Here is a 26,678-nt window from a genome sequence, read left to right as displayed (position 1 = left end):
TGCACGTTTGTGGAGAGAGAATTTGTGGAGAGAGACATCCTGGAGCGTGTGAGTCTTGGATAACTACTGCAGGTTTACTAAATTTAAAAAATGGTTGTGTTGCTTTCTGTGCTCTCAGGCACAATTAGATTATCCTTGCCCACATCCGAGCAGGTTTGGTTTTTTTTCTTGTCACGTACTCATTTATAAAGTTCTTGGAAACTCTAGACTGGGCGGCGCTCTGCAGGTGTATACTCACACTGCACTGAAACCAGTTGGCTGGAAGGCGATTCTTCTCCTTTCCTCAGGTTAGCAATACAGCTGTCTTGTCCTACCGGTACTCGTGAGACTGGTGACAAGTTAAGGTTCAAAATTAGCCAGTTGTAACGTTCTCCTGGACATTATCCTGGGGATGAAATTTGGATTCTGCTCCACTGAGAGCGATGTATGTCAATGGCATAGCACAAGAGAGAGCTCACATAGGAAGGTAATGGCTCACCTCGGAGAAACACAGACAGAGCCGTGCTAATTGCCTGCCAGATGGATGAAATGTTCTGCTAACCACAGCAGAACCTGCTTAGGCTGTAAAAAATACATAATAACCAGACTGAAGTTTAAAGATCAGCTTCTTAGATGCTGGTTCTGCTCTAATTGTAGAACAAGCATCAGCATGAGCAAAAAAAAAAAAAAAGGGCAATGGCTGCAGAGTTATGTAGGAAACTAATAGTGGGTAAATATGCTTGTATCTGTGTAAACTTGTAACCAGGATGAACAGATGCTTAAAAATTCAAGTGGAAGTTGGTTTGGTGAATACCCAAGTGAATAAACTAGCTGTCCTGTTCAGTTCAAAGCTTTTTGAGAACCTCGTGGGAGGTTTTGGAGTCTCTTTCAGAACTGCTTAGGAGGAGCTGATGTGAAGGAACTGGAAGGGTGTATGTGTAGCGGTAGCTAGGGTGTGGTGCTGGGTTTCATGTCTTTAGATGGAAGTCGTAACCACTGCTGACAAATAGCCTCTTCTTACTGTAAGAACATACTGACCAAAGCATCTTTATTAACTGAACATAGGGCCAGTACACAGAGGTAAATTTGTGTCTTCATCTGTATCAGATGTCTCCGGTATCTGTTTAGCATATCCCAGGCTCAGGTGGGCAATCGGAGAGCTGATGGCTTTCGGCACATGGGTTACCACAAATGTTCAGCAGAATTCTCTGCTTTCTCTCTTTAAGTTTTCCCTGGTGTTGTTTCAGCTTTTTAGTTATAGCAGGTGCTTGCCTCTTAAGTCTGATTTGCTGATCCTTCTAATAATTGCTTCTCTAGCCTCAGTGCTGAGTGCTGGTATGTGACAGACAAAATTCGTGTCACCTCTCATGATGTGTATAAATCCTCAGGACTGATTGCTGTCTGTTCTTAGCAAGTGTCAGTCTCCTTAGATTCAGAGGAAGGGTATAACATTCTCCTTTACTTCATGTCTTCAATTATGTGGTGGTGTACCGCTGGGAAATAGATGTCTTGCCTACAGCTGGACATTGTGCCCAGAAGTGTAAGAATTAACAGCTCTTTAACTGTTATCCCATTTATTGTCAATGTACACGTCTCCATCTGTCCTGGAGGAACCTTGTGTTGCGGCTGACTTCTTTCCATCCAAGGTGACTTTGAGGCCAACCGCAGCTTGCCTATTCCACCTAATCTGTGTGAAAAGCTGTGGTGGAACAGCACATCTGTCAGTTCCTTGTCTGGGGGGGAGAGAGACCTTCAGTTAATCTTGGGGCTCCCATAGATAATCCCGGTGTGCTGTCACTAGGTCTTTCCAAATACGTGATGGGAATTCATTTCAGCATTCTTTGCAGATCAGACTCTGGCAGGGAATGCTCTTTTTAAGATACAGTCCTATTTGACTAACGTATCAGTCTGTCACAGTGTGCAAAGTAAAAAGAGATCCAGAAGAAATGGGTTAAAAAGGTTTTTCGTAGTGTTGGAGATACTGGCACAATACCTCAGGAGTCAGCTGTAATCTGAATACTCTGCTTTAGACCTTAACATTAGTGATTGAATAATACAGTTGAGTAGGGATGGTTTTATTCGTATGTACTGGAGTTAACGCTTACCTGCATAGGCAGAGCCTAGAAAATTAGGGAGAAGTATTTTCCTTCGTACTCCATAGCCAGAGTTCTTCAGTCATTTGTTTTCCATTAACTCTTTGTCATGTTCCTTTTTCTGTTTCGTTGTCAAAGAAGGCCTGGTGCATGAAGGGCAGTGAATGATCATTTTCATTCCTTACCATCATTTTTCTTTCCTCTTTGTTTTGCTGCATGAGCCTGCAGTTTTTCCTGCATTACTGTTTTGATTTGCTTTGTTTCTGAACTCTTGGATGCAGCCATCGACAGACAGGGGGGCTTATTAGCTGTGTGTTTGACTAAACAACCCTTTTAAAGCCAAGTGTTTTAGTAAAGCGTCCTTCCTGAAGTCAAGGTGGCCTGTAAGTCTCCTGATATTCAAAAAGGCACTTTCAGCGTGTACAATTTTATAAGAAATTCCAACGTACCTCACAGGTCGGCTTTTCTATTTCTTTTGCAAACTGGCCTGGAAATAAGTGGATGGGAGGGGAACAATTTCTTGCACTTTCCTTTATATTAATAGCAGACACTCCTGGATGATAACGTCTGTGTTACTATCGGCTGACATTTTCATACCTTCATTTTATCTCCTGTTTACTCCAGAGATAGTGCTGAAATTATCTATCTCCATGTAAAATGGGGTCAAGTTGCCCTTCCTTCCCAAATCCTACATTTTACGTTCTGAAATAAGCAGCCCTCATCTCCCCCTGGGCAGTATTCCCATACAGGCCTCCGCTCCGGTGTGGTCCGATCCTGCTCTGCTGCCGAGTCATTTCTCTGGGGGGAAGGAGGCACAAGTAAGACTCCTGTTTGGGTTTTACTGATATATAAAGGCATCTTGGAGAGAGGGGCCCTTTGGATCTCAGACTGTGGTCTTTTACATAGCTTATTGCTTCTGAACCCTTTCCTGCTGTGGTGTTTTTTTGGTATAATATTGAAATAACATATCTCAAATTTACAGTTGGAGTATTTGTGATTTAAAGTTGTCCAGCATATAATTTCTGTTGTAAAATTGAAGCTTCCTTCTTACTATTCAGATGTTAGTAGGTTTTCTCTTAAAACATGCCCCTGTTTTCCAAGAAAATAAAATTAATGAGGTTTTTGCAGGAACTGGTAATACTGTAAAATTGGTCTCTGAAATAAGGGAGATCAGAATTGCATTTTTGCAGTACTTTGTATGTATGCCTTAACCGACTCTAATTAGACCTTTTAAGCTCAGAATACTTTAAAAAAAAAAAAAAAAGCTAGTAAGGAAAACCATTTCCGTAGTTTATTTTTGTAAGACAGATTCAAAAATTGCTCTTGTACAAAATCTTCCACCTTTTTTGTGCTTTTTTTTTTTGTGTGTTATTTGTAAACATCCCTAATACCTTACTCGCCACGAAGCACTGATGCTATGCAATAAAGAGGAGTTTTTACAGTGTTTTTCGTGCTAAGGTGGAAAGGAAACGGTTATTTTTCTGAGAGTGTCTTGGAGCTTTGTTTTATCAGCTCTCTTCCAAGATGCCCTTCTGAAGTACTGATTGGGAGGTTGCTTGTCATCATTTTTGTTAATGAAGGAAGAACACTTACACTTCTGTCGGCAGTAAAAATACACCCTGGAGCTTTCCAGGATTTCAGTCCTCGGGATGCCCGCGTGCCACTGGACCCAACGACTGACGTCCGTGTGGATGGATGGGTGCTAAGTAGGTGCCTGGCCTCCCCTTCTGGATGTCCTGCCCTTGAGAAGGGGCATCTGAGAAACTAATTTTAAATCCAGAATGTAATTAGGAACTGCTGAAGCTTTGATTCACACAGCAAATGGGACATTTCTACCTCGGGGCAGGCAGCTGGGGGCTGTGACGACTTCAGGCAGCTCGCCTCCCTCTCTGCTCAGTGTTTGGTGTGACCTTAGAGCACTGAACTGGGGAGGATCTGGGGTTTTTTAAACAGATTTTTTTAAACAGGCTAGGCGTATTTATGCTGTTTGGCCTAATTTACTTAAGCTTAATTACTGCAGGGTGTAAAGCATGCTGTTCTTGACTTTTTGAATGCTGCTTAGTAATGACTTTGCCAGCTCAGGGTGACTCTCCAAGAGCCTGCGATGGGAACTGCCGGATCTCTGGGATGGAAAGGTGCCCTGAACCCGTGGAGTCCTGATGTTGCTGGGTTGACACAGTCTCCCGTTCTCTCTCTGCCTCGCTAACTGTGTGATTTATAGTGTGGAGGTTGTGGTGTGCTTTGTGGCCGCAGTAAATAGCGATGTGAAGAATGTGCTCCCTGCAGCTTATTCCTTCAGCGTCTCTGTCACGCAGGGGTCCCTGATAAAGTCTACCAGCCCCAATCGTTCATGTGTCAGAGAGGAGGCTTAAGGGTCATCTGGCTTTGGGGATGCTAGTATGGCAAGGCCATCAAAAATCCCTTTTAAAAGCTGTCTTAGCATCGTGCTTTCCTGTGCAGCTGCTCCATTGGAATTGCTTCAGGGGTGACGCATAGGGGCACAGATAGGAAGAAAGAAGAGTAAGTCTTACATTCCACCTAAGAATAAATAACTAAATAGTGCATTCTGTTCAAGAATTGCAGAAATGGTGATGTTAGAACTCTGAAAGGCAGTGTAAAAGTGTGAAGCAGCTGTGAATTGACATTACAGTTTCTCATCAGGTACCTTTCCTTTTTGATGTCCTCCACAGAAATTCCTTCAGTGTACTGAAAGGCAAGGTTTTTTACCCTTCTGCCTCTTTGCTTTGTGCATGAAGAACACTTTAAAAATAAAGCCCACTTTTTATTATAGTGCAGTGAGAGTAGATTGCTTATGAACAGCCTCTTTTCATTTTTTTTAACTCCATTTTGCTTTATTATTTGTCTTTCCTTATAGCTGTGCTCCTGATTTTCTTGCAGCTTGGTTCCCTAGTGGCAGTTAGCAGTTTCAGGGTTTTCGTGGGGTGGCTCATAGCTGGGTGCTTCCTAATCTCAGTCATCAGGATTCAGATCTTGCTTCTGCTCTGTACTCACCCGACTCTCCAACTGCTTCGAAAATATGTGCAGGTGGGTCTAGATTATTACAGGAAAGAGGCAGAAGTGCTTCATTTGGTGTGCGGTTTTCAGAGGGGTCTTGATTGCCGTTTCCTTTAGGATTGATATACAATGTCTTGCCTCCTTTATTTATACATCAACCCTCCCTTGATTCTAAGTTGTAGCATTTGGAGTTGCAAGAAATATATTTTCAGCTTTGTAGCCATTTGAAAAATGTTACTGAAGAATACTCGCTATTTACCAGGGGAAAGAATTTCATAGTGTGCTAGAAGCAAATCTTGGGTTGTCACTTTAGATACCAACACTTCATATTCCAGCAAACATAATTATTCATGTTTCTAAAAACTGCCTCTAGGTCTTGGTTGTCGTACATGGGATACAAAATGGTGGATTTTACTACTTCATCTGTTGGTTTACAGGTGTGTAATACAGCGCAGCATTCGGCTTTCTTTTAAAAAGAAATGAATAAAAAGATGATCAAACAGGAGGATAAAAGGATAACTTTACTCACTTAGCAAGAATTGTCTAGTGTGTCTGTCGCTTCACGCTGTAGATCTTCGCCAAGCCACGTCAGTTCATGCTCGCTGCTTGCTTAATGCACGAGCACAGGGTGCCGACCTGCTGAAATGACATGTTTTCTGCAGCCGACAGTGGTCGGTGGTAGACTGCCTTCACCAGCTCGCAAGTCCTACGATGCGGAAGAAATAATACCTTGAGATAACCTCAGAATGATGTTCACTATGGACTACATCATAACCACTGGATGTCTTGTTTTGTTTATCCCTTGTACTGGAACGAGTTTGTCAAAACAGAAGGGAACTGGTACTTCATTGAATCCCCTTCTTGTAGTGCTGCTGAGAGCACTGAATTCCCTTCTCTGGCCTTTCGGCCTTACCCAGGACGTGTAACTCAGGACCCCGCTGCGGGGATCCTCCCCCCGACTGACCTTTAGCCGTGGTTGTGTTCGTCTCGCAGGAATGAGGACTGCGTATATTTGAGATTAGATTCAGGAGTAGTTAGCATCCTTACAGGTGTAGTCTACAGAATAGTAAAAGATAAAAAAGAATTCTGGCAGAGGTTGCAAAATAGCTTTGCCAAAAAAGGAAAAAAAAAAACCAAAAAAACAACACCCACCAAAAAAAAAAATCCCCCAAAACCCCAAACCTCCTTGTAACATATCAGCAGAAGCCTGGTGCCAGTTGGGATGGGTTATTATTTTATTTGCTTAAAATAAAGCATGTCACGTAGCATTTTATATTACATCTTGAACCAGAATCCTCTTACTACAAATGGAGCGGAGCGGGGTAAATCTGACTCCCCAGCTAACACCGCTTGCCACTTACCCAGCTCTCCTACCCACCAACATCTGCATGGAACATTACGGAAGCGAGTTAAGGAGCCACACAAGGAGGAAGCATGCCCTGCAGCCAGGGACCAGGGAGGGTCCTTGGAAATCTTTGCCTAATTGTTTTGTTTATGAAACTCTGTAGAGGATTTCCAGTGGGTTTCCTAATGAACTGGTTTGTTGTTGAGACTTAGTAATTACACTAGAAACAGGGGGTCAAGGCTCATCTTCTTTCCCACAAGCTTTCAACTACCAACCATTAAACGCACAAACTATGCATTTTAGGTTTTTCTCCTTCTTCTCAAAGTTTAACTCCTCATTTACTTGCAGAATTCCTGCTGCTCATCTTTCAGGCACACACTTGCAATTTAGGTGCCTTTGTCACTTTTGAAACCTTGGCTACCTGTGAGAGCATTGCTGTACGGGGTCTGAGTGGCAATGGAGCTTTGGGCTGAGCGGAAGGAAAATTAAACTGGAGCCCAAACTAGTTAATTTTGTCATATTGGATGAGTATTAACTAGGTCTCAAGTAACACGTCTGTAATCCAATAACAAATTGGATAGCTGTTTAAGAGTATTACACTGGGAGGACTTTGCGTTTCTCCCAAAAGCTGAAACTTTATACCTTGTCCTGGAAATTTATGGGGAGAAGCTTAGGAATGTTGTCTGTGTTAGCAATATGTATGTGTTCCTATAATACACGGCAAGAATTTCCCAGCTGCCTTTTGAACGTAACCATCTTTCTTTCCCAGTAACTTGCTTTTAGGCTTCATTGTTATGAAAAAGCAGATACAAAAGCTTTAAGCAAAGATTTTGGTCTGACATTTAATGCTGGCATAACAGCTGAAAGAACTTCAACTTTGAGCGTGTTGGGTTTTCTTCTATTTAAATTTCCATTAAGGCAAAACGGGAGGCTAGCTGAGTCTTAAACAACTGTGCAGTGGGCCATGGTTTTGTCTAAATGTGAGGGGACTTTCATGAGAACCAGAAGTGCCAATTCAAATATATCGGTTTTGTGACTATTTCTACATAAGGAGAAGGGTTATTTTACATTAACTTTTTATATGTTACGGAACAGATGGGGTTCAGTTTAGTGGTAATAGCTGGGAAGGGAGGGAAATATCCTTACAAAAATGACGCTGAAGGTTGAGGTTGAATGAGGCTGCATTTTTCCATATACCATTTCATTTTATTGCTGCAAGGAGACGGTCTTTTTATTTGACTCTTATTTTATATAGACTTACTAGTGTTTTTATTTTAAAAAATCTAGCAAATAAGATAACGGTTACACATACAGTAGCCACAAATTTCCCACTATCAGTCTTTGAGTTATAATTGATGAGACAGGGTTCCGAGTGTGGTCAAATATTTTACCAGAGTCTCCAACTTTGAGTAGCAGATAATAATAAGTGGAAGAAGAATGTTGGTTTTCTGTGTTTGAGAAGTGCTTCACTCTCTGCGTTTCCTTATAGTATTTTTGCACGTGCTTAGATTGCAAGTTGCCTTTGCATGTTCTTATCCCGTACAGGTAGCAAAGCCGTTAGCTTACGAAAAAGCGGAGGTGAGGCTAGGAAAAGCCTTCAGAAGATGGAACAAATGAAGTTCTTGCAGATTTGGTGAACATGGAATCTCCTCTTGTCTTGTTGCTGGTTTGGGTCTCAGATCCCCTGTAACCAAAGGAAAAGAGCAAAACCTAAAGCTGTTAAGATTTTTGTTTTGTTTTTTTCTACCCTAATTTTCAGGACTTGCAGTCAATCCTTGGAGATCCAAGTTACGAATATTCTGTTGTTTGATCTGTCGCTCTGACAGCCTTGCTGTTCCCGAGCAGTTTGGTGTGGCGGTCTGGCTACCAAACGGGGAACGACAGGGAGAGACGGGAAGATATTTGATTAGATCTCAGAGTTCCTTAAATTCCTCACCTGTCATTTTGACGTGACAGGCGTATCCTTCATGTTGCCATTTAGTCATGGTCTGTGCTTTGGGTGACCATATCGCTCTTAAATCTGTCACAGGTCTACTGGTGTGTAGGAGTTATGTGAATACGCGAGTCGAGGCTTTGTGGTTCAGTTTTGGCTCACATAAAGGAAATGAGGTTCTGTATCTCTCCTTAGCAGTGGCGTTTAAGTGTAGACATGTTCTTTTTTTGTTGTTGTTTGTTTCTATAAAGTTCATAACAATGAAATATGAAAGTGTTAGAATTTGAGGGGGGAAAATGGAATATGGAAGGATATGTTCTGCAGAAATTGGGATGGGGAGAGACAGAGGTGGGGGGGCAGGCATAATATCTCTTAGGAAATACATGTGTTTATTACCACAGTTAAATACTTTGAAAGAAATATGACTGTGCATATGGAAGGGGAGGCAATATGTGGAAATGGGTATCACGGACAGGGAAACACAAGCCTGCTATTTTTGTCCTGCTCTAATGGTGTAGAGCAGGTAATTAATTGCAAAGGAAATTTCTTGCCCCTCTCCCCGCAGTCTCCTCCTCTGATCTCCCCCGTTCCCCTCCCTCTCCCACCTCTCGGACACACGTGCACAGTCCCTTTTGCAGTTGCATTGGAAGCATCTGCTCTATTAAGCAGGATCTCGCTGCTGGGTCTGAGGGAAGGGTATGGAAAAATACCCTGGCCATTATGGGAACGGGAATGTGTCACAACTGCAGCAGCTGAGGAAATATAACTGTATGGTCCAGAAGAAGCCCCAAAGGGAAGAGGCTTTGTAAATTATTCATGCTTGCTAGTGTGAAAGCAATAAAATTAAATTAAAATTGAAATATAAACATACATCATGTTAGATTTGTGTAAAGGAACGAACTTGGCTACTGCGGGCTTCTGGTGTTGTGGTACGCTGGAGATTGCAGCCCACAGTGTCGTTTCTCTGAACAGTCGTCTGAATAGCATCCAGATAGCTCAGTGTGTGGATTCTTGATAATCTGTGTATACTTTACATTTTTGTGAGACTCTTAAGCTGATGGTGGCTGGAGACCTTTAGACCCGGCTGACTTGGGATCTGCTCCGCTTGATTTGAAGGAATTGACATCTGTGTGTGGCAGCACGTTGGTTCCAGGTTAGGATCAGAAAGTGGACTGTTCCCCTTTTAAGCCATTTTTCATACTTTTTAAAGCCAGAGGAGGTCAGTCTCCATAGCTCATTGATGATGTGTGCTGTGGGGTGCTCTTCTGTATTCCTCTTTGTAGCAGTGCACAGGTGCTTTTAAAATTTCTTTAGGAAAAGTGATTGAAAATCTGCTCAATACAAATCCCTTAAGCCAGTATTAATGGAGAAGCTTCTGCCTGGCCAGGAATTCGAAGCATGGGTACCATCTGTGTTCCTGCCATTCTTTGGCCAAATTGCATTTCCAGCCTTTCTGTCCCACACTATTTTTCATTAAATGAATTGAGTTTTCCTGAAGGTGCCTCCTTCCCACTCAGCACACTCAGGTTATTGCTGCTCTCCCAGTCAGAGCAGAGCAGAAGGTAGCCAGCGGTCTTTGCAAAATGAAAAACAGGAGTTGGGAGGGAAGTGGGATAGCTGAGAGCTGTACAGAAAGACTCTCTCTCTCGGTGGCTTTTGAACTACGGCCATAAATCTTTTAATAAGGGTAGTGAAAAATGAACGAAGAAAGGGGAGAAGCAAGTTTAATTTCACGCATTTCTGCTAAGAGAAAGGATAGAATAGTTTTGAAACCATGTGGAGTGAGGGTGAAACAGCTTTAAAAAAAAGAAGTCCTGCAAAGTGGCTCTAATTACCTCATCCTCAACTTGACATTGAAAAGCAATTTAGCGCAAGTGCAAGCAAAGCTTTGCACCTTAGAGCAGAACTAAAAGGGGGCTCAACTTTTCACATACAACAGCAAAGCTGTGGTTGCAGCCTCCGTGAGGCATGCGGGTACTGGTGTATTGCTGTGTCCTTTTCAATCCTGTCCCTGCTTTTGAGTTAAAAGTTGATAAAAGACTACCTGCTCGCTCAGTCTGGTATCTGTGGCCTGGGTGGGTGAGAATCCCAGTGCTAGACTCGGGCTGTTAATTCTGTGCTTCATCAGAGCAAATGGATATCCAAGTAAAAATGCCTGTAAGTAGTCTTTGTGTAGCACGTACAGTGGCAAGGGTGTAATTCCAGAGGTTAATTTTAATGAGCGTATGCTAGTTGACACGAATAACGCACATTTTCTTTGGCTTAGGCATATGTGGTTTAGATGCAGAATGTAGTTATTGTTGTAGCCTTTTTTATTTCTCTGCAGTCTTGTGAAGGATTTATGTGCAACGTCATAAAGTATAATTATGAAGTTTAACGGCCTTGTTCACTACGTTAGTCTTGTGTTGCTTTAAGGCTTTTTTCAGTTATGAAGTGATATTAATAATCTCTTTTCAGCCTGAGAAGCTCCACAAGAGACTGGCTTATGGGGGGAACGTAGGTTTGAGATCAGACTCAGACCTGGTCTACAGCGGCCAAAGTTATTACTGTAAGGCAGTAGATGAGTAGTATACGGGGTGTCAGTCACCGGAAAGTTTTGGTTGGTGGGCTTAGAGGGAGAAGATCATCCTTGGGAACAGAGTCTTCAACCACCCTCCGAGAGTGTGGCAGCTTGTGCTGTCTGGTTTTGCCAAGGGCAGGTAGAGTCAATGCTTTCCACTAAGCTGAAATACCCACATATACATCAGTGTGATTCCTAGCACTGACCCGCTCTAGTAACCCACCGTAGGCCTTACAGACAAAATGGGTAGAGCGTTAGCTTGCCTCTGGAGAAAGGCAAACTCAGCTGACGAGACAAGAAAACGTTCCTCTGATCTGATGTGGTGTTGGTGTCTGGATATCTCTTGCAGTGTACTTGCCGCAAAGACATGGTGAAGATTTCCATGGATGTCTTTGTGAGGGTTCTGCAACCAGAACGTTACGATTTATGGAAACAAGGAAAAGACATTGCTGTCCTGGACCATATGAAACCCACAGCTCTGACTAGCCCAGAACTAGATGCCTGGAATGAGACGAAGGCAGAGTTGAAGGCTAAATTGCTTCGCAGGTAAAGAGACAAAAAAAGAAAAAAGTTGTGTCTGAGCACTGTGTTTGATTTTAATTGCTAAGATTTTAAACACTGTAATTCTTATTTTGGGATAGTTCAAACTCTTCTTTTTTCCTTCCTTTTTTTTTTTTTTTTTTTTTAACACTTCCTCTTGTAATTTTTCTTGGGTAATGTGCTCCCTCGTTGTTCTGTTTCCTTTAAATGTTACAGAAGCACATGTTTTCTGAAAGTAGGACGCTGTGTGTCCCCTCACATCTCATCTCTTATCCTGGAAGACAAAAAATCTATAGTAAACATTTATAGCTTCGCTTATCAGAAAGCAGGAGGGAAAAACCCCTGTCAATTGCAAAAGGGATTTTATGCATGCCTTTCTGTGCTTCCTTTGATCTCTGTATTAATTTTCTACAAGTTTGTAGTTTTTGTGTGTTACAGCATGCTTCAATTGAAAATTTGGCATGCTAACCTTTTACTGTTGGAATCTTGCTTTATAGGATAGGAGATGAGGAAGAGGACAACAAACACCGGTACGTGACTTCCCTCATCAACTTAAATGACTTCATTCTTTTTCCTGTCAAGTTTCTTAAAATAGTAACTCTGAAAGTGTTTTCCTTTTTCAGTTAGTTTTTTCATGTCTGCTTCCTTGAAAGGGCACAGAAAGCCCTTGGGCATTGAGGTTTCTCGGACTTCATCTTGGTTTTGTGTAGTTTTCTGAGATCTCCTCTTGCGTCATTAGAGAAGCTCAGCTATCTCATGCCTGTTCTGGTTTTCCATTCTTGAGTGTGCAGTTAATCTACTGAATTAGTATTGATGCGTCATGTTTAACTGGTTGTGGAGAAAATTAACTGGTCGCCCAAGCAGATAGTTAATAGAAAGCTGCTGCTGTCCCAGAAAGTGGACTTGAACGAGAGTGTTTAGACATGGGCTGCTGCTGGGAGAACTTCCCTTCCTCATCAAGCTTGCTTGAAGAATGAGACTCTATATTATAGGAAATCAAATTATCACAGGGCTCTAATGTACTCAGATGGCAAGTGTGTGCCCTTCCATATCCTCCCTTACCCTTCATTCTCCTTCCCGCTCTGCCTGTTACCCGAAGTGCTTGCAGTGTAGCACGCAGAGCTTGCTTCTTTCCCCTCTCATCTAGTATTTATTGAATTTCTGGTGTGAGTGTTGGCAGTCGCTGGAAATTGTACTGCTTCATCCAGATGTAATATTCTGCTTCTAGTTTCAGTTCTAATATCACTTCTTTGAAATCCAGGAAAAAAAGCTTTAAATAGACTTTAGGTTTCTGGAGCCATCTTTGAAAGGGACTTTGAATAACAGTTTAAAAACTTGACCTAGTAATTTGATGGTAGCTGATTTATTTAGGCATTCTAGGAAAGAAAAAGATAACATACTAGTAAGAGTGTCTTCCTTTCTCTAGCACTGGTCTTTATTGTCTTCTGGGAGTTTCCAGTCACCTGGTGTTGCTTTGGACTGGTGGTCCTGTGTCTTGCCTGTTCTACATGAAATGTGTCTGTTATTTTACAAATGCTGAAATGCGATAGTGTGTTCCCCGTTAAATCTGTGCTCCCAAAGACATAATAAATAGGATATTTTGGCAGATAACTGACGTCTGCAATGTTGCTCTGCTCCAGAGGTTATATTCCTAAAATGTTTTCAGCTATTCCTTCTAGAGCGAGCTTCAGGAGAAGCAGTGTAGTCTGAGAGTCAGAAGTTGTGATTTACGCTCTATGGGCAACGACTGTCTGAACTCCAGTGGGTCCCTGGATCTTTTTCTTCCACATCTGGAAATGGGGAATCTCTTCACTGCCTATGGCTATTAAGGGTTACTTAGATATTTGTAATGCTTGCATACTGTAAGGTACGATGTGAACACCAACAAGGATTATTTTCCCTCTTTGAGCCTATTGCTTAGAAGAGAAGCCTCTCTCTTAACCTGAGCTATTGCAAAAGATCCAGGTACTTTTTTCCCCTTATCTATTCATTGTTTCCTAGATTATTTCAGTCTTATCCTGAAGCAGTTTTGAAGCTGTTGAATACTGCTTAGCAGTAGTCTCTCTCCTATGCTTACGTCCTGGAAAGACATTATTTTACTTGAAGGCTGACTTTTCTCAGCAGGATGGACTTCACTGGAAGAATGGGATTCACCTCTGCCCAAACCTCCTCACAGTTGTATCTGCTTAATTTAAGTCACTTTCTGGTCTGTTCTTCAAAGAGTACAAATGCTGCTTTTTTGCCAGCTCTCTTGGAAAATGTAGCTTTTAAACTCTGCAGAGAGATATGTTATTTCTTTTCTAACGTCATTCATACTTAGTTACCTTGAAAAACTCAACTTTGTTTAGTTTATGGCTTCAGTGAGAGACTGTTTTAGTCCACAAAAAGCCCATTTCTGGTATGTGAATTATGTCGGATACAGAACATCTTCACTTCTGGAAATGTACAGCCTTCAGCTTGTGGTTCTGGAAGCACAGTTTCTTTAAATGAAGTGCCTTCTGCCTCTCTTCATTTTTCCACAACTTCAGAGTGAGAAGAGCACTGCAAAAAGATCTTTTTTATCTACTGTGAGTATAAAGCTTTGTGATTTAATTTTTGCCTGGCATTTCTACACCACAGGAATAAAACACACACTTCACTAAAAATAGCTTGTAATACTTGATTCTACTCCAGTGCTTTCTTCACCAACTGTGGAAAGTTCCAGCTGCAATGGAGAAGTCTTACAGGTTTGTCTCCTCCTCCCACCTTGCTCTTCCCCCGCAGAGAAGGTGGTGTGTTCTTAGAATATGGGTGACGAGAAGAGTTGATCCTTCTGGGTTGAGCTGTGTGTTCCTGCTAATGAGTGTCTTGCAGGTGCGAAGTTAACATCTATACTTGGAGGGCTACCATATGGTTAGAGTCTAGCAATTATAAATTACTGTGCATGTAGATAAACTTTCTTTTCTATTAATCATTCATCTCAGGTTGAATTTTTTTCTTCCTTCTTTGTTGGTTACCTGATTAAGGGCTCTTAACTTCATTGTCCTCCAAATCTAATTAGCAGCTGAGTTTCTGGGCTCTGAGGATGGGAAGCTGAATTTCAGCTTTTCTAGAGTTTGGGGCCGATGAATGCAGTGTGATTGCGTTTTACAGTTTGTTACGCGATGGTAGATGCAAGGGCCTGGAACAGGGAGGCCATATGGAAGATGCTGCTTTCAAAAAAAATCTCTACATGCTAAAGATGGTGTAAAAATTGCAGGTCTCTGAATCAGTCTCTTTTGAAAAAGAGAGCTTGTTAGACTTAAACCCAACATTCGAGCAGCTATTTGATAGATCCTGTAAAGAAATTGTACTGGGTCTGGCTGGGATGGAGTTAACTTTCTTCATAGCAGCCCGTGGGGCTGCGTTTGGGATTTGAGGCTACGACAGTGCTGATAAGGCCACCGGTGTTTTGGCTGTGGCTGAACGCTGCTTGCACAGTGTCAAGGCTTTATCTTTTTCCCACTCTGCCCCCTGCCCCGTGACTGGGCTGGGCATGGGCGAGAGGCTGGGAGGGGACATGGCTGGGACAGCTGCCCCAGCGTGGCCGAAGGGATACTCCATATCGTGTAACGTCGTGCTGAGCAATAAAAACTGGGGCAGAGAAAGTAGAAGCAGGGGTTGGCTTCCAAGGTGGCCGTTGTTTGGAGACTGGCTGGGCAGTGGTCTGCCCAGGGGAGAGGGTGAGTGGATTTCCTATGCTTGTTTCTTTTGATTTTTTTTTTTTTTCCCATTATTTCCTCTTTCCTTCACCTATTAAACTGTCTTTGTCTCAACCTACAAGTTTTCTGGCTCTTGTTCATCCTGTTTTCCCTCCTAGTCCCGCTGGGGAGGTGGGGAGTGAGCGAGGGGCTGTGTGGGTGCTTCGCTTCTAATACGGTTCCTAACTGAAATACATTATCCTGGCTTCTGAATTGGCATTTGTCTTTGCGTCGTGGCTGCTGTATTCTCTTTGCCTTAGTGGCGTTGACTCTTTAGAAAGAACAGCATTGCTATTGGCTTATTAGTATTAGTCTGACCATATTAATATGCACTTTTTTTAGTTAGACTTCTTCATAGGCCTTGGACACTGTGAATTATACTACTGAAAAACCACAGACTGCCTTTGATTATGCTCTAAGCATTCATTATACTGTGTTTTTAGAAACTGGCAGTGCTGGGTAATGTTTCAGAGCTGGAAGATGATGCTTTGCAGACTTCCAGCAGTTTGCCAAAGGGAAGCACGTACAGAATGAAAAGAAATGATGGAATGGAGGCAGAGGATGAAAGGAAGATGTATAACAAGTTCTCATCTATATTTTGAAATATAAGCAAAATAGATTTAAAATACAATTAAAATGGTTTTAACTGCAGCTCGTGAGCTTACATTAGTAATGGTGGGAAAAAGCTCTTCAAGAAACCCGGACAATTAATGGCTGCTGTGAGTGGATCTGAAATGTTGCGTTATGCAGGGTTCATCTGTTCCCTTTCAGATATCTGTTTTGCCCTGTAGCTATTGTTAGCTACCTTGTGTTTTCTCTCCAAAGAAGATCCTTTTGGTTTTTATTCAGCTTTTTAAGTCAGTGATCGTTTTATATATTGAAGGCTGTTCTTTTATGTCAAATCACACTTCTGTACTTCTAGGTCTCACAGAAAAAGAAGTCAACCCAGGAGACATAAAACAGAGGATCAGAAGTCTCTTGGGGACGTCATGGCTATCGAAACGGCCTTGGAAGATGTGAAAGTAAAAGAGGAGCTGAAAAGAGGGCCAGATCTAGAGGAAGAGGAGAGAAGCAAAGCGATTGAGGGCGGAGAAGGTGAGGGCCCTGCTCACTGATGGCAGCTCACTTCAGTGAAGAACTGGGGCAAGCGATCTCTCTACAACACATTTGTAAATAACTTGTCTGCTGTTGTTTATTTCTGTTGAAATATCAGTGGAGTCTTTCCCAATATTAAATCTATGCTCACTGAAATACACTGTCATTTACAGCAGCAATTGATTTTTTCCCCCTCTTTAAGGATTCAGTCCAAATAGCTTTCTTGGCAGGGCTTGAAATTTCTGCCAAAACTATTACAGGTTTGTAAAAATATATATTAGGGAAGGAATATTTTTAAATATTTCACAGAGAAACAAATAAATATATTTTGTGTACTACTCTGAAAAGGAATGATTTGTGCACTCCCATGTGCAATTAATCTTTTCCCCTTTCCCTCCCTTCCTCCCCATTTCTTACAGAGACTGAATAAAGTCACCCTTAGGTTGTGTGGGATGCACAGCTGCTGCATGAGTGCAAGTTGCAGGTTTGGTTTTCTTCAAGTCTGCTGCAGGAGGGAAGCTTTTCAGTTTTCTTTGCATGGCTGAAGTTAATACCAGTCCATGACAACTCCCAGTCCTTTATGATTTCTTCCGCATAAAAGCACAGGTTCCAAACTGTTCAGGAGGAGGCAAAGAGGAATAGGAGCTGATAAAACAACAGAGCTGTTTTCCACAAAGCTGTGGCTAAATTTATGTGCAACCTTTGATAAGTCACTTAGCCTTTCTCTGCTCATTGACACATCTGTACAGCGGACATAATATTTTTTAAAACTATGGTCCTCCTGTAAGAAACAGTGTCTGGGAGATTCTTTGGAGCTGTTTGTTGGAATACACCATGACTTAAGGCAAAATATAACTGAAGGCCTGTTGCAAAACCAGAGAATGTCTTGGTTTGTGTTTTTTGTGTGATATTTTCCTAATACATATGGTTAGTCCAAGGGCCTGACCTCAGCCATCTTGCTGGAGGCTTTTTTTTGTGATATTTTTTTTTTCTTGGCTGTGTATGAAAGGTTGCAATTCTTGCTGGGAGTAAATGGCTTTTTTTTTTTTCCCCCTAATGTGCGTGGTTAAGGAGTTGATGTGTCTATGATGCACTTTCTCTTTGAGGCAGTCTCAAGCATTTCATAAACACTAGTGAATTAATTTTCATGTATTGTATATATTGTATTTGTTTAGCATTTGGGGAAAACTGATGCTGCAACCCGTTTAGAGAACCTTGATAATGATCTTAAAGGAAATCTGTGGAAGCTCTTGGGAAAAGATTTGAGGTCTTTGTTCAGCTCCAGAGTCTCTTAGCTAGACAGTGTATTTTCTCTTTTCATGGGAAATAAGGAGTTTGGAAATCGTTGTACAGAGCAGGGGTAGCACCGTGCAGATAGTTAATTCCTGTTGCCCTAAGCGTGAAAGTGTCAGCAGTGTGTTAAATTGTGTGCTCTTAGCTCTTGTACAAGTTTAACAGTTGATGCTTGTAATAAATGGCCCGAAAATGCTGATATCCCTTTGGAGACGAGATAAGTGACAAGGACAGATCCGAGATCCTCGGAATGGCAGAGGAACAATAAAGACTCTGTTCTAGCCGCGTAGGTTCCAAATCATACACGTAGACTACGTTTAGAGCTCTTTAACTGTTAGCACAGGAGGGACAAACTTCTTTTCAGCACCATTGCAGAAGGCGTCACTAGAACTAGACTATTTGCAGTTTCTGAGGGGTCTAGTGCTCAGTGTGGCTGTTAGCAAATATACAAGTTTCTTAATGCAATATAGCAATTAAATACCACAGAATTCTCTAGTTTTCTACATCCTACTGTCTCACAAGTGTCTTACAGTTTCATCTAGAAAAAGAAAACAGCATCTGTTCGGATGGCCCTGCTCATGGCAATTTAGCTTCCCCCCCCCGCCTTCACTTTTTCTTTTCCTCTGATTTTAATTTGGCTTGATTTCCTACTTACACCAGAAAAGATGACCTTGAGAAGGAGGAAGAATGAGATTTCAAAGTAATCACTGGTAGTTTCAAAGTAGGTCTTATGCTTCACGTTGGTTATTTGGACTAGCCGAGTATTAATAACTTGAGGTTTTCAGGATTGCTGACACAGATACCTTAAGGTGTTGTTTTCTTTTGGTTTTTATGACTCAGCTTTATCGTCATAATTTATTATGTTGCTATTAATGCATTTAGAACTCTTAGCAGGTTGTCTTGGGACTTGAAATGAAAAAGGAGAGTCTTTAAGCTCTGCTCTTCTCTGGGTGTGCCAAGCAGCAGAAATACATCCCGTGAGGCAGCAGGTTCGCTGCGATGCTGTGCCCGAGTCCCGCAGGCTCGGGCTGCCAACCATGTACCTTACAGGAGGATTCTTTTTTCGCCTAACTGCAAAATAGTTGTGTGTTATTTTCTACCACATTTCATTAAATGGCATTCCCACATATCCTCTTGAGTGTTGCAGTTGTAAACTAAGTACATAATTACATAAAGTAATACTGTGATCAAGATGCCAGTAAACCAGAACTGAAAACTTTTCTGCCGTTAGCTGTATATAATTGCAAATTGGTGCATAACTGACTTTTAGGTGACCATTTGCTGCGTGAGGATTTTACTTCGGGCAAGATCTGAAGAACTAGCCGTTAGCCAGGTGGCTCGTGTCTCGCTCATTTTTCTCCGGTGTTGCTTAAGCTGGCAATGTAAAGTCGTTAAGAGATGAGACTGTTTAATGTGATGGCAGCATTATCATGAAACGATGTCGTGGCACAAGAGTTTGTCCTGGAGACTTTCTGGACCTTTCTGCCACCGTGCAGAGAAAATTGAGCCTTTTCAGAAATCTGCTAGCAGTCGCTGTGGCCATCTACATATTTGTAGTACGTGTGTATGAAGTTCTGATAACAACCGCAAGACACAGCCCCCTAGAAGCAAGTAGAAGGTGTTTTCCTACCACTTTTGCTTTCTGCTCTTGTATCAGTCATGTTTGCATATTCTGTTTAGCATAGGTGATGTACAGGATATAAACACTGAGCGTGCGGGGTTTGCTTTAAGGTAATACTCTCTTCCTAGAAGTAAGTAGTGCTGTCTAAGTGAAAACGTGAACTTGGTGTTTAGGAGGAACTTCGGCATGGTGGAAGAGTCTTTGTGATTACTTCATCTGCTGCACAGTCTCCCACGTGGATTGAAGAAAAACCCTGGAGTGCAACTATTGCACAAACAGAGACATCTTGAAGGATGCGGTGCCGTATTAGAGGGATGTGCTAGCAACATTCTCCTGCTTTTTCCCGTGTTTAGTTTCATCTTATCTCTGTGCTTGTGCTTCTGCTAGATTACTAAGTCTAATTCACAGTTGCTTTTTGAGCAGTTGACGGTACAAGTTATTTAACTGAAGTTGTGGCTAAATTACTGATGCTGAAGGACAGCTGATAGGCATCCCTCTGTTAAGCTGCCGTATTGATTTGTGCAGAAAGATCCCTTTCCTTTCTAGAAGTATTCGTGATAGCCTGATAGGGCCTTTGAATTTTACCTCACTTTTTCCTGGCTTCTGATTTTATAGATTCACTTGCAGACTAGTTTGTTCATCTTAATGCAAAAACTTTTAAACAAAGTTCTACATGCCAGCTGCTGTCAAATTACCCATTTAGAAGTCAATAAAGCTGGTGAATGGCATTTGTTTTGTTGTTGGGTAGAGAATTCTCCGAGTGTATAGAGAGTAAATATGATCTGGTTTTGTGCAACTGGGGAAAAATCCAATTTGCCTTTCATTCAATATGTTTGTTTCTCCAAGGAAATTCAATATTCCTTTCTCTGTGATAGAACAAACCAGTTTATCTGAGGGACTGCCTACACAAGTACAACAATAACTATTTGGGCTGGACTTGTTCCCATTTTTATAAATTAGTGTAAATAAAGTCATGAGACCAGACTTCTGGGAAATGTCGAGGTTGAGGTATCCCCTAGAAGATTTCCACAGGGATTTTAGCACTTTATCTTATTGTGGGATTATTCACCTTCTCTCTTCGACCCTTCCTCCTGCAGATACCTCCTTATTGTGTGATGGATTATGTGATTTGCTGTTGACGAGGTTTGGCTGGTCAGCTTTGGGTTAGTCCTTAACGGAGGGGTCTGAGTAGGTTGGGATTGGTGAAGCACCGGTATTAGGGTGGATAGTCTTCCTCTGTCTTTCGTTGTCATCAGCCCTCTTCCCCGTCCTGTTAGTGGGAAAATGACCTTTTGCAGCAGGGTCGTCTAGTCATACCATCTGTAGGTGGAAAACAGCCTCTTACGGATAAATTGAGCACTGGCATCTGTCTGTGGAGCGTCTATTATTTACTTTCCTTTGAGTGAACTGGTAACTTCATTGATGAAGTGGGGGAAGAGCTGGGCAAAGGGAACATACATCATTTTAGATGGAATAAGGCAAGATGTGAAGGCATCTCCTGTCCTAACCTAGAGACACTTGCTCAATGGCCAGTAGGAATTTTAATTACTGCTGTAAAATCAGACTGTGTGGATACACAGAGTTACAGAGTCTTTAACAGAGTTATATTGGGAAGATAGGTGGGGAAGACTTTTATGGGTTGTTACTGCCTCTGGTAAAAATATTGAGACATCTAGCTGTTCAAGAAGTGTTTTTGTTGTCACAGCCATGTAAGAGACCTGCAGCACCATGCAGATAAGATGAATGACAGTAAGCTAGGAGAAACAAGGACAAATGGAGCAAGCGTTAGGAAAGGATGTCTCCGTAACCAGTGCTGGCATTGTGTCTGTAATAGGCTGTTCAGTGCTGTACTTGATTTATGCTTTAAAGGCATCTTTTTAAAAGACCTTACAGTAGAAATCTTTTGGTAATAATGATTCAGGTGTCTTTGTTCAATTCTTCATTTCCTAGGGCTGTTGAATGCATTGACATGCAGTAATACTCAGATAAGAGCTATGCTTGCAAATGGAGGGAGCAGTAAATGGGGGTGGTCCAGAGGTTAGGGCAAACTAGTGATACAGAACAGTGGTCTCCAAACATTTTTGATTGCACCCCCTTGTCAGCAAAAATATTATTTTGAGCACACGTCCCGATATATGTATATTTATTTATAAAATCTATGTATGTATTACTGTGCTAAAATATTATGCACAGTATAAAACATACACAAACATAGACATTTTAAAAAGGATTAAACAAAGATAAAGTACTATTTTAAAGATATATTTTATTTTCTTTATTAATGGTACAAAAATATTTTCTTCCTGCACCCCAGTGGATGGTTTTGCACACCCTACTTCGGAGACTGCTGATACAGAAAACTTGAAATACAGAGTCAAGGCTAACGTAAAATATTACATGTTGTTTGGCACATTGTCCAGTTTCTTAGGGGTTTAGATATTTTTCCCTCCAGGCAACATTCATTTTGGCAGACTTTCTGTTCCAGTCAAGAATTAAATAGTCCATAGAAACGACGCAAGTCTTTTCTTTCTAAAGTGGGCTGCGCTAAGTCAGTGCTGAAGTACAGCTGAATATGTCTCCAGCTTTCAGTCTGTCTGTTTGAAAGGAAGAATAATACCATAATGTAATATGTTAGCCCAGCATTGGAGCATTTTGGTGAAAGGAGAAAAATACTAAATGCCCAGAAACCTTGGCATATGAAGCTAAATGTTGCCTATTATCTTGACACAGGTGACTGCAAAGTAAAAGCCCGTCCTCCGAAAGTAAAAGGTGAGAGGAAGAAGAAGCACCTTTTCCATCAACACCAGCACCATCTGCAAGCACCTCAGCCCCCTCTGCAGCAGCAGCAGCCACCGCTGCCACCGCCGCCTGCACCACAGCAGCAGCTGGCAGAGGACGAGGCGCCAGCAGCACGGCCATCAGTACCCCCAGCAGTACCCACGTCGTCCGCAGCAGAGAAGAGCTTGCCCCCAGCTCCCCTGAACATTGTCCAGCCCTCGGAGGCACCAGTTGAGGAAGATGACTTCAAACCTCGGCCGATCATTCCCATGCTTTACGTGGTTCCACGGACCAAAAAGGTGGTGTTTGACAAGGAGCGCATGTCCTGCCAGCAGGCGTTTGAGCAGTTTGCCACGCAAAAGAGTCCAAGTTGGCGGGAGCAGACGGTCCCTATGGAAATCCCTGTGAAGGAGGAGGAGAATACAGAAGCAGAAAATACCGAGGTCGCTACAGAGGTCAGTGATTTACAGGTATGCATGACCAAGGAGGTGACTGTAAGATTTGCTAGTTTTAAGCAACAAGTTGAGGACTAAACTTGGAATGAGAGGAGTCCTGACTTGTGCTCCAGTGGAATAGTGCCATGTTGGAGAGCCATAGAGTGCTTTTACAGGAAGAGATTGATGATTTTCTCACAGTTCAGTCCATCATTGCATTGATGCTGGCTGATTAATCAAACTTGTTATTGTCTTCAAAAGATAAAACAAAATCTCTTCTCCTGCTACTAATAGCACCGATAATACTGAAATGATCATCGCAAGCACTAGGCAGGAAGACCCAGCACAAGCAAATGTCTGCTGCAGAGCAACTATTCTGCTAGTGGTAAAACCAAACAATCCCAAGGGGGACTTGGATCACACCAACATTTCGAGAATTATCCCCCCTTGTTTCTGACTTCTCCAGCTGATAGCGTGTGCTTTATGCTTCCAGGTGTTGGCCTGCTATATAGTGTTGCCTAGGGATCTTTTCCATCATGAGATTTAGAATTTGAAAAGTTTTCTGCAAACTTCTCATGGACAGTACAGTTTATGGCATGTAATCTGTCACAGGCATCTCTTTTTCCTTGGAGGGTGCTTTCCTGAGGACAGTTTCTAAAAGAGAAAGGAGGAAAATGTTCAGGAATTAGCAGCAAGTCAGAGCAATATTACATAGCTCTATTTTCCTGCATGATGCTGGCTCAAAGAGCCAAGAGAATGGCAAAACACTATTAGAAGTTACGGGGATAGGGCGAAATGTGCATTGCTGTACCGGCGTGGCACAATTAGCATACCTTTCATGTAAATTTTTGTGAGATAACAACTGCAGACTAGAGAGCAAAAAACTGCTATGCTATGCTATGATGGGCTGCCGTAAGTACCTTCATCTCTGCTCACTCCTGTGTAACATGGAATGTACTTGGATTTCATTCTTAATGCTGTAGCACTGCTGCTTGTCTTCATGTTTGTGAACCAAAGCACGTGGTACTGTCAATTCCTAGTGCAGAGTAACTCGCCTGTACTGCGTTCGGTGCCCATCACCAAAGAGGACTGAGAGCCCTGTGATTAGGATGCAGGCAGTGTTCACAATGTTGGATGGGATACAGGGCCGTGGGTACAGTACAATATAAATATACTTGTCATAAAATGCGCTGTAATGTTCTAGTAAAATGTTTCTGGTCCTACGTGCTCTGTACATAATTTTTGTGCTAGAGTTCCTAGCTGTTTACGTGATTCACCAGACTTTTCATAAGCTAATGGAATTGGCAGGCTTGAAGCTGTTCTGAGGCTGTTCTGATTTTAAGAAAAAACACTGTAGTTTACCTTTACCCGACATCTTAAGAGATAGCATTAACTTTATCTGCTACAGTAATTGGCTTGGAAGGCTTTATTGATTGCAGCCAAAAGGCAGTGGAAAGTTTGCTGTATAAATTCAAGAACCTTTTATGACAAGGATTCTGCCTCTGTTGTCCTGTACTCTCCCTTGCTTGCCAGGATATTTTGGGGTTCCCATCTAGCTTGTTCTGGTTTGTTACAGACTGCTTCTGCTTTTTCAAAAATGAAGATGGAGATAAAAAAGAGTCGTCGTCATCCACTGGGCAAACCACCCACCCGCTCCCCGTTGTCGGTGGTTAAACAGGAGACCTCAAGCGATGAGGGTGAGTGCACTAGCATTAAGAATGCTTGTATGTCTTGTCTGATCTGAAAAATTGCTGAAGCCGTTAACATAACTGGATGGCCTCAAACTTTTTGTGTTACACTTAACTGATTGAAAATGCAGCATGTTCCCATTTTGATAACCCAGCTGGAAACAAAATTCATCTGTGGGAGGTGTCCCTTCTCACCTCCCACCCTTTTTTCTGTCAAGAAAAATATTTTGCTGGCTGCAGAGTGAGGCAGCATTTTGGGCAAAGGGAAAAAAAATAGTTCACAGAAAATAACATCTTAAAGTAAAAGCTCCTTCTTAGATACTGCATTAAAATGAGATCTCTTCACCTCGGAGGGTGGTGGAGGTTAGGTCTGCTGTTATGTGTGTATGGGGAAAGTTAATTCTAACTTTTTGGTTGGCTTTTTAATTCATGTGAACGTTGGGGTCCAACTCTTCTTGGCAGATCCAGAAATGAGAATTAGAAGGTCTCTCAGTGCATAACTGTACATCACTGACTTTTCTTTTCCCACATTCCAGTCACCGTGAATGCCATAACAGTCTGGACCAAGGAAAAAAAACCCAAAACATCTTACCTCTCACCTTCAAGATACTTAGAACTTTGCATTCAAAAGGGCAACTCTTTCCTGTTCACTTCCCTTCAGAGAATATATCCATTGATTTTAGAGAAACTTTGTGTAGGAAGGGGATATTCTGTAGATACATAGCTCCATTTCCTTACCAGGGATGATGCATTCGATGTCTTGCATATGTGTAATGTGGAGTGAAGCGTTGAAGGGCAGTTGAGACTAGTTATCTTGTTTTGGTGTGAGACCTTGCAACAAACTTTGCGCTGAAGGATCCTCATTAGACAGATTCTTTTCACTGTTTTGACTTTTTGGATGGTGTACGGGGACTTTGGCTGACTCAGGAGCAACTTTCTGTGAAAGCTGGCATTTCTTGGGGACTGATTTACAGCACTGTTGGGCAAAATCTGATCAAACAAGTTCTTCTTTTCCCCGCCAGGGAATAGAAGCAGCTCTCTGCACTCCTTGCTTTTTCAGGGCTAATGTGTAAGGATGATCTGGAGGCTGCAGTGAGGAAGAGTGAGCATGCAAATTAAAAGGATGCATATGCTACACTAAGGTTCAGTTGAGAAAAACTGTTAGCCTTTTCTACTTGTGTATGACTTGCTTGAAACGTAGGAGCCATCCTGAATGCTGTGTCTCACCTAGAATCCATCCTGGGCTGAGTGAAGGTGATGATAACGTACAACAGCCATTTCCTTTTCTTCCTCACACTGTCACGCTGCAGTATGATGCTGGGTTCATTGATCTCGCTGGTATCCTGAATCCTTGCCTGTCTCCTGATGTGCTTCGACTAAAATTTGGAGAAGCATGTGGTTTAGTTCTTGGCTTATGTCTTAAAATGTCATTAAAGGTGCTTGATTTCTTCAAAAAGTGAGTGGTGAGCTTGGCTTTGAAACTTAAGATATCTTGAAAGTATCAGTGTGCATACCCAAGGTCACTGGTCTTTTTAAATTTTGTCTGTGCCTTACACGAGGCGTGGACGTGTAAGCCCGTCTAGCTGAAGTTAAGGCTGTAGAACACGTCCTTGTAAACCTGTTTTGTTACGAGGGCCAGCTCTGGTCTGGCACACGCTGAACTGGCAGTCGGCTCCTGCCGTGAGCAGTGTCTTCCTCTAGGAAGGAAAGCCTAACTCGCCCGCTGGCAAGGCTGTTCCCATTTGTCTCCCTTTCCAGCAGAATCCTATGCAGCGTTGTGGAAAAGGCGATGGTATTAGCAGTTATTGTTAGCCTATGGATACCAGTTTTAGTCCAAGACAAAAATATAGTAAGAAAGCAAAGACACTTTTTAGGAAGTAACCGTCATTTGAAGCATGACAGATATACACAGACAGCGTTCGTCATCTCAAAAAAGGATTGATTAATTAAACACAGTAGAATTTCCCACGTTGTCTGGCAAATATATATCAGATTAGTTGGGGGGAACATTTAAAATCTGAGATGTAAACTTAGCCATTAGTGTTCCTTTTATCCTTTCTAGTAACCTAAGAGTCTGACAATCTTAAAAGGGAGGTAGAAATGGGGAGGAGGCTTAGGCTTGTTGAGAGCAGAACATTAACATTAACATTATTTCCAGTAATTAACAGTGAAGCAGTCAACAGTTTGGTTTAATGTGCTGAGCTCTGGGAATAATGTTCCACTAAGATGTTTTCAAGTTCCCCTGGCCAAAGCTGTTCTTTTGGAAACTTTGCAGATTGACAGTGCAATGAGTGATTTACACGTAGTCTTGTGTGGAAAATTTAACACTTAGAGTGACTCAAACTTCCTTAATGAGGAATGGTAAGAAGCTTGAACCCCCAAACTGACACAAATGGATTCCGCGGTGGTTTAATCATAAAATGCCAAGGGCCTTTTAAAGGTTTTGTAAAAACAAAGAATTAGCAAACTAATTAGCACAAGCAGTACCTATCGGAGCTCTGGCAGAAGAGAAGGTGGTGGTGAATACAAATTGAAGGCTTAGTGGTGTGTGCTTGATGGAAGTAGCTGTGAAGCAGCAGCAGAAA

The 26,678-nt window shown here is 42.0% G+C and overlaps 1 protein-coding gene across 6 annotated transcripts in view; it reads left to right on the top strand.

The window, feature by feature from the left end:
* The window catches only part of KDM4B (lysine demethylase 4B), a 93,947-nt gene that overhangs the window by 47,303 nt on the left and 19,966 nt on the right, over positions 1-26,678 (top strand). For 4 of the 6 annotated variants that reach the window (XM_087769379.1, XM_087769375.1, XM_087769374.1 and 1 more), the window contains exons 9-13: positions 11,275-11,471; positions 11,963-11,995; positions 16,107-16,279; positions 21,924-22,441; positions 23,982-24,102. In XM_087769379.1, the coding sequence (XP_087625505.1) occupies positions 11,275-11,471; positions 11,963-11,995; positions 16,107-16,279; positions 21,924-22,441; positions 23,982-24,102 (1,042 nt within the window). The remainder of the gene's footprint in view (positions 1-11,274; positions 11,472-11,962; positions 11,996-16,106; positions 16,280-21,923; positions 22,442-23,981; positions 24,103-26,678) is intronic. The other 2 variants (XM_087769376.1, XM_087769377.1) reach the window with 2 other exon arrangements.

This window comes from Nipponia nippon, unplaced genomic scaffold (genome assembly GCF_047370975.1).
Source record: "Nipponia nippon isolate SJK-2023a ecotype South Korea unplaced genomic scaffold, ASM4737097v1 scaffold_31, whole genome shotgun sequence".
Taxonomy (NCBI): Eukaryota; Metazoa; Chordata; class Aves; order Pelecaniformes; family Threskiornithidae; genus Nipponia; species Nipponia nippon.
The sequence above is the reverse complement of the archived record's forward strand: the minus strand, read 5'-3'. Positions and strand labels throughout refer to the sequence as shown.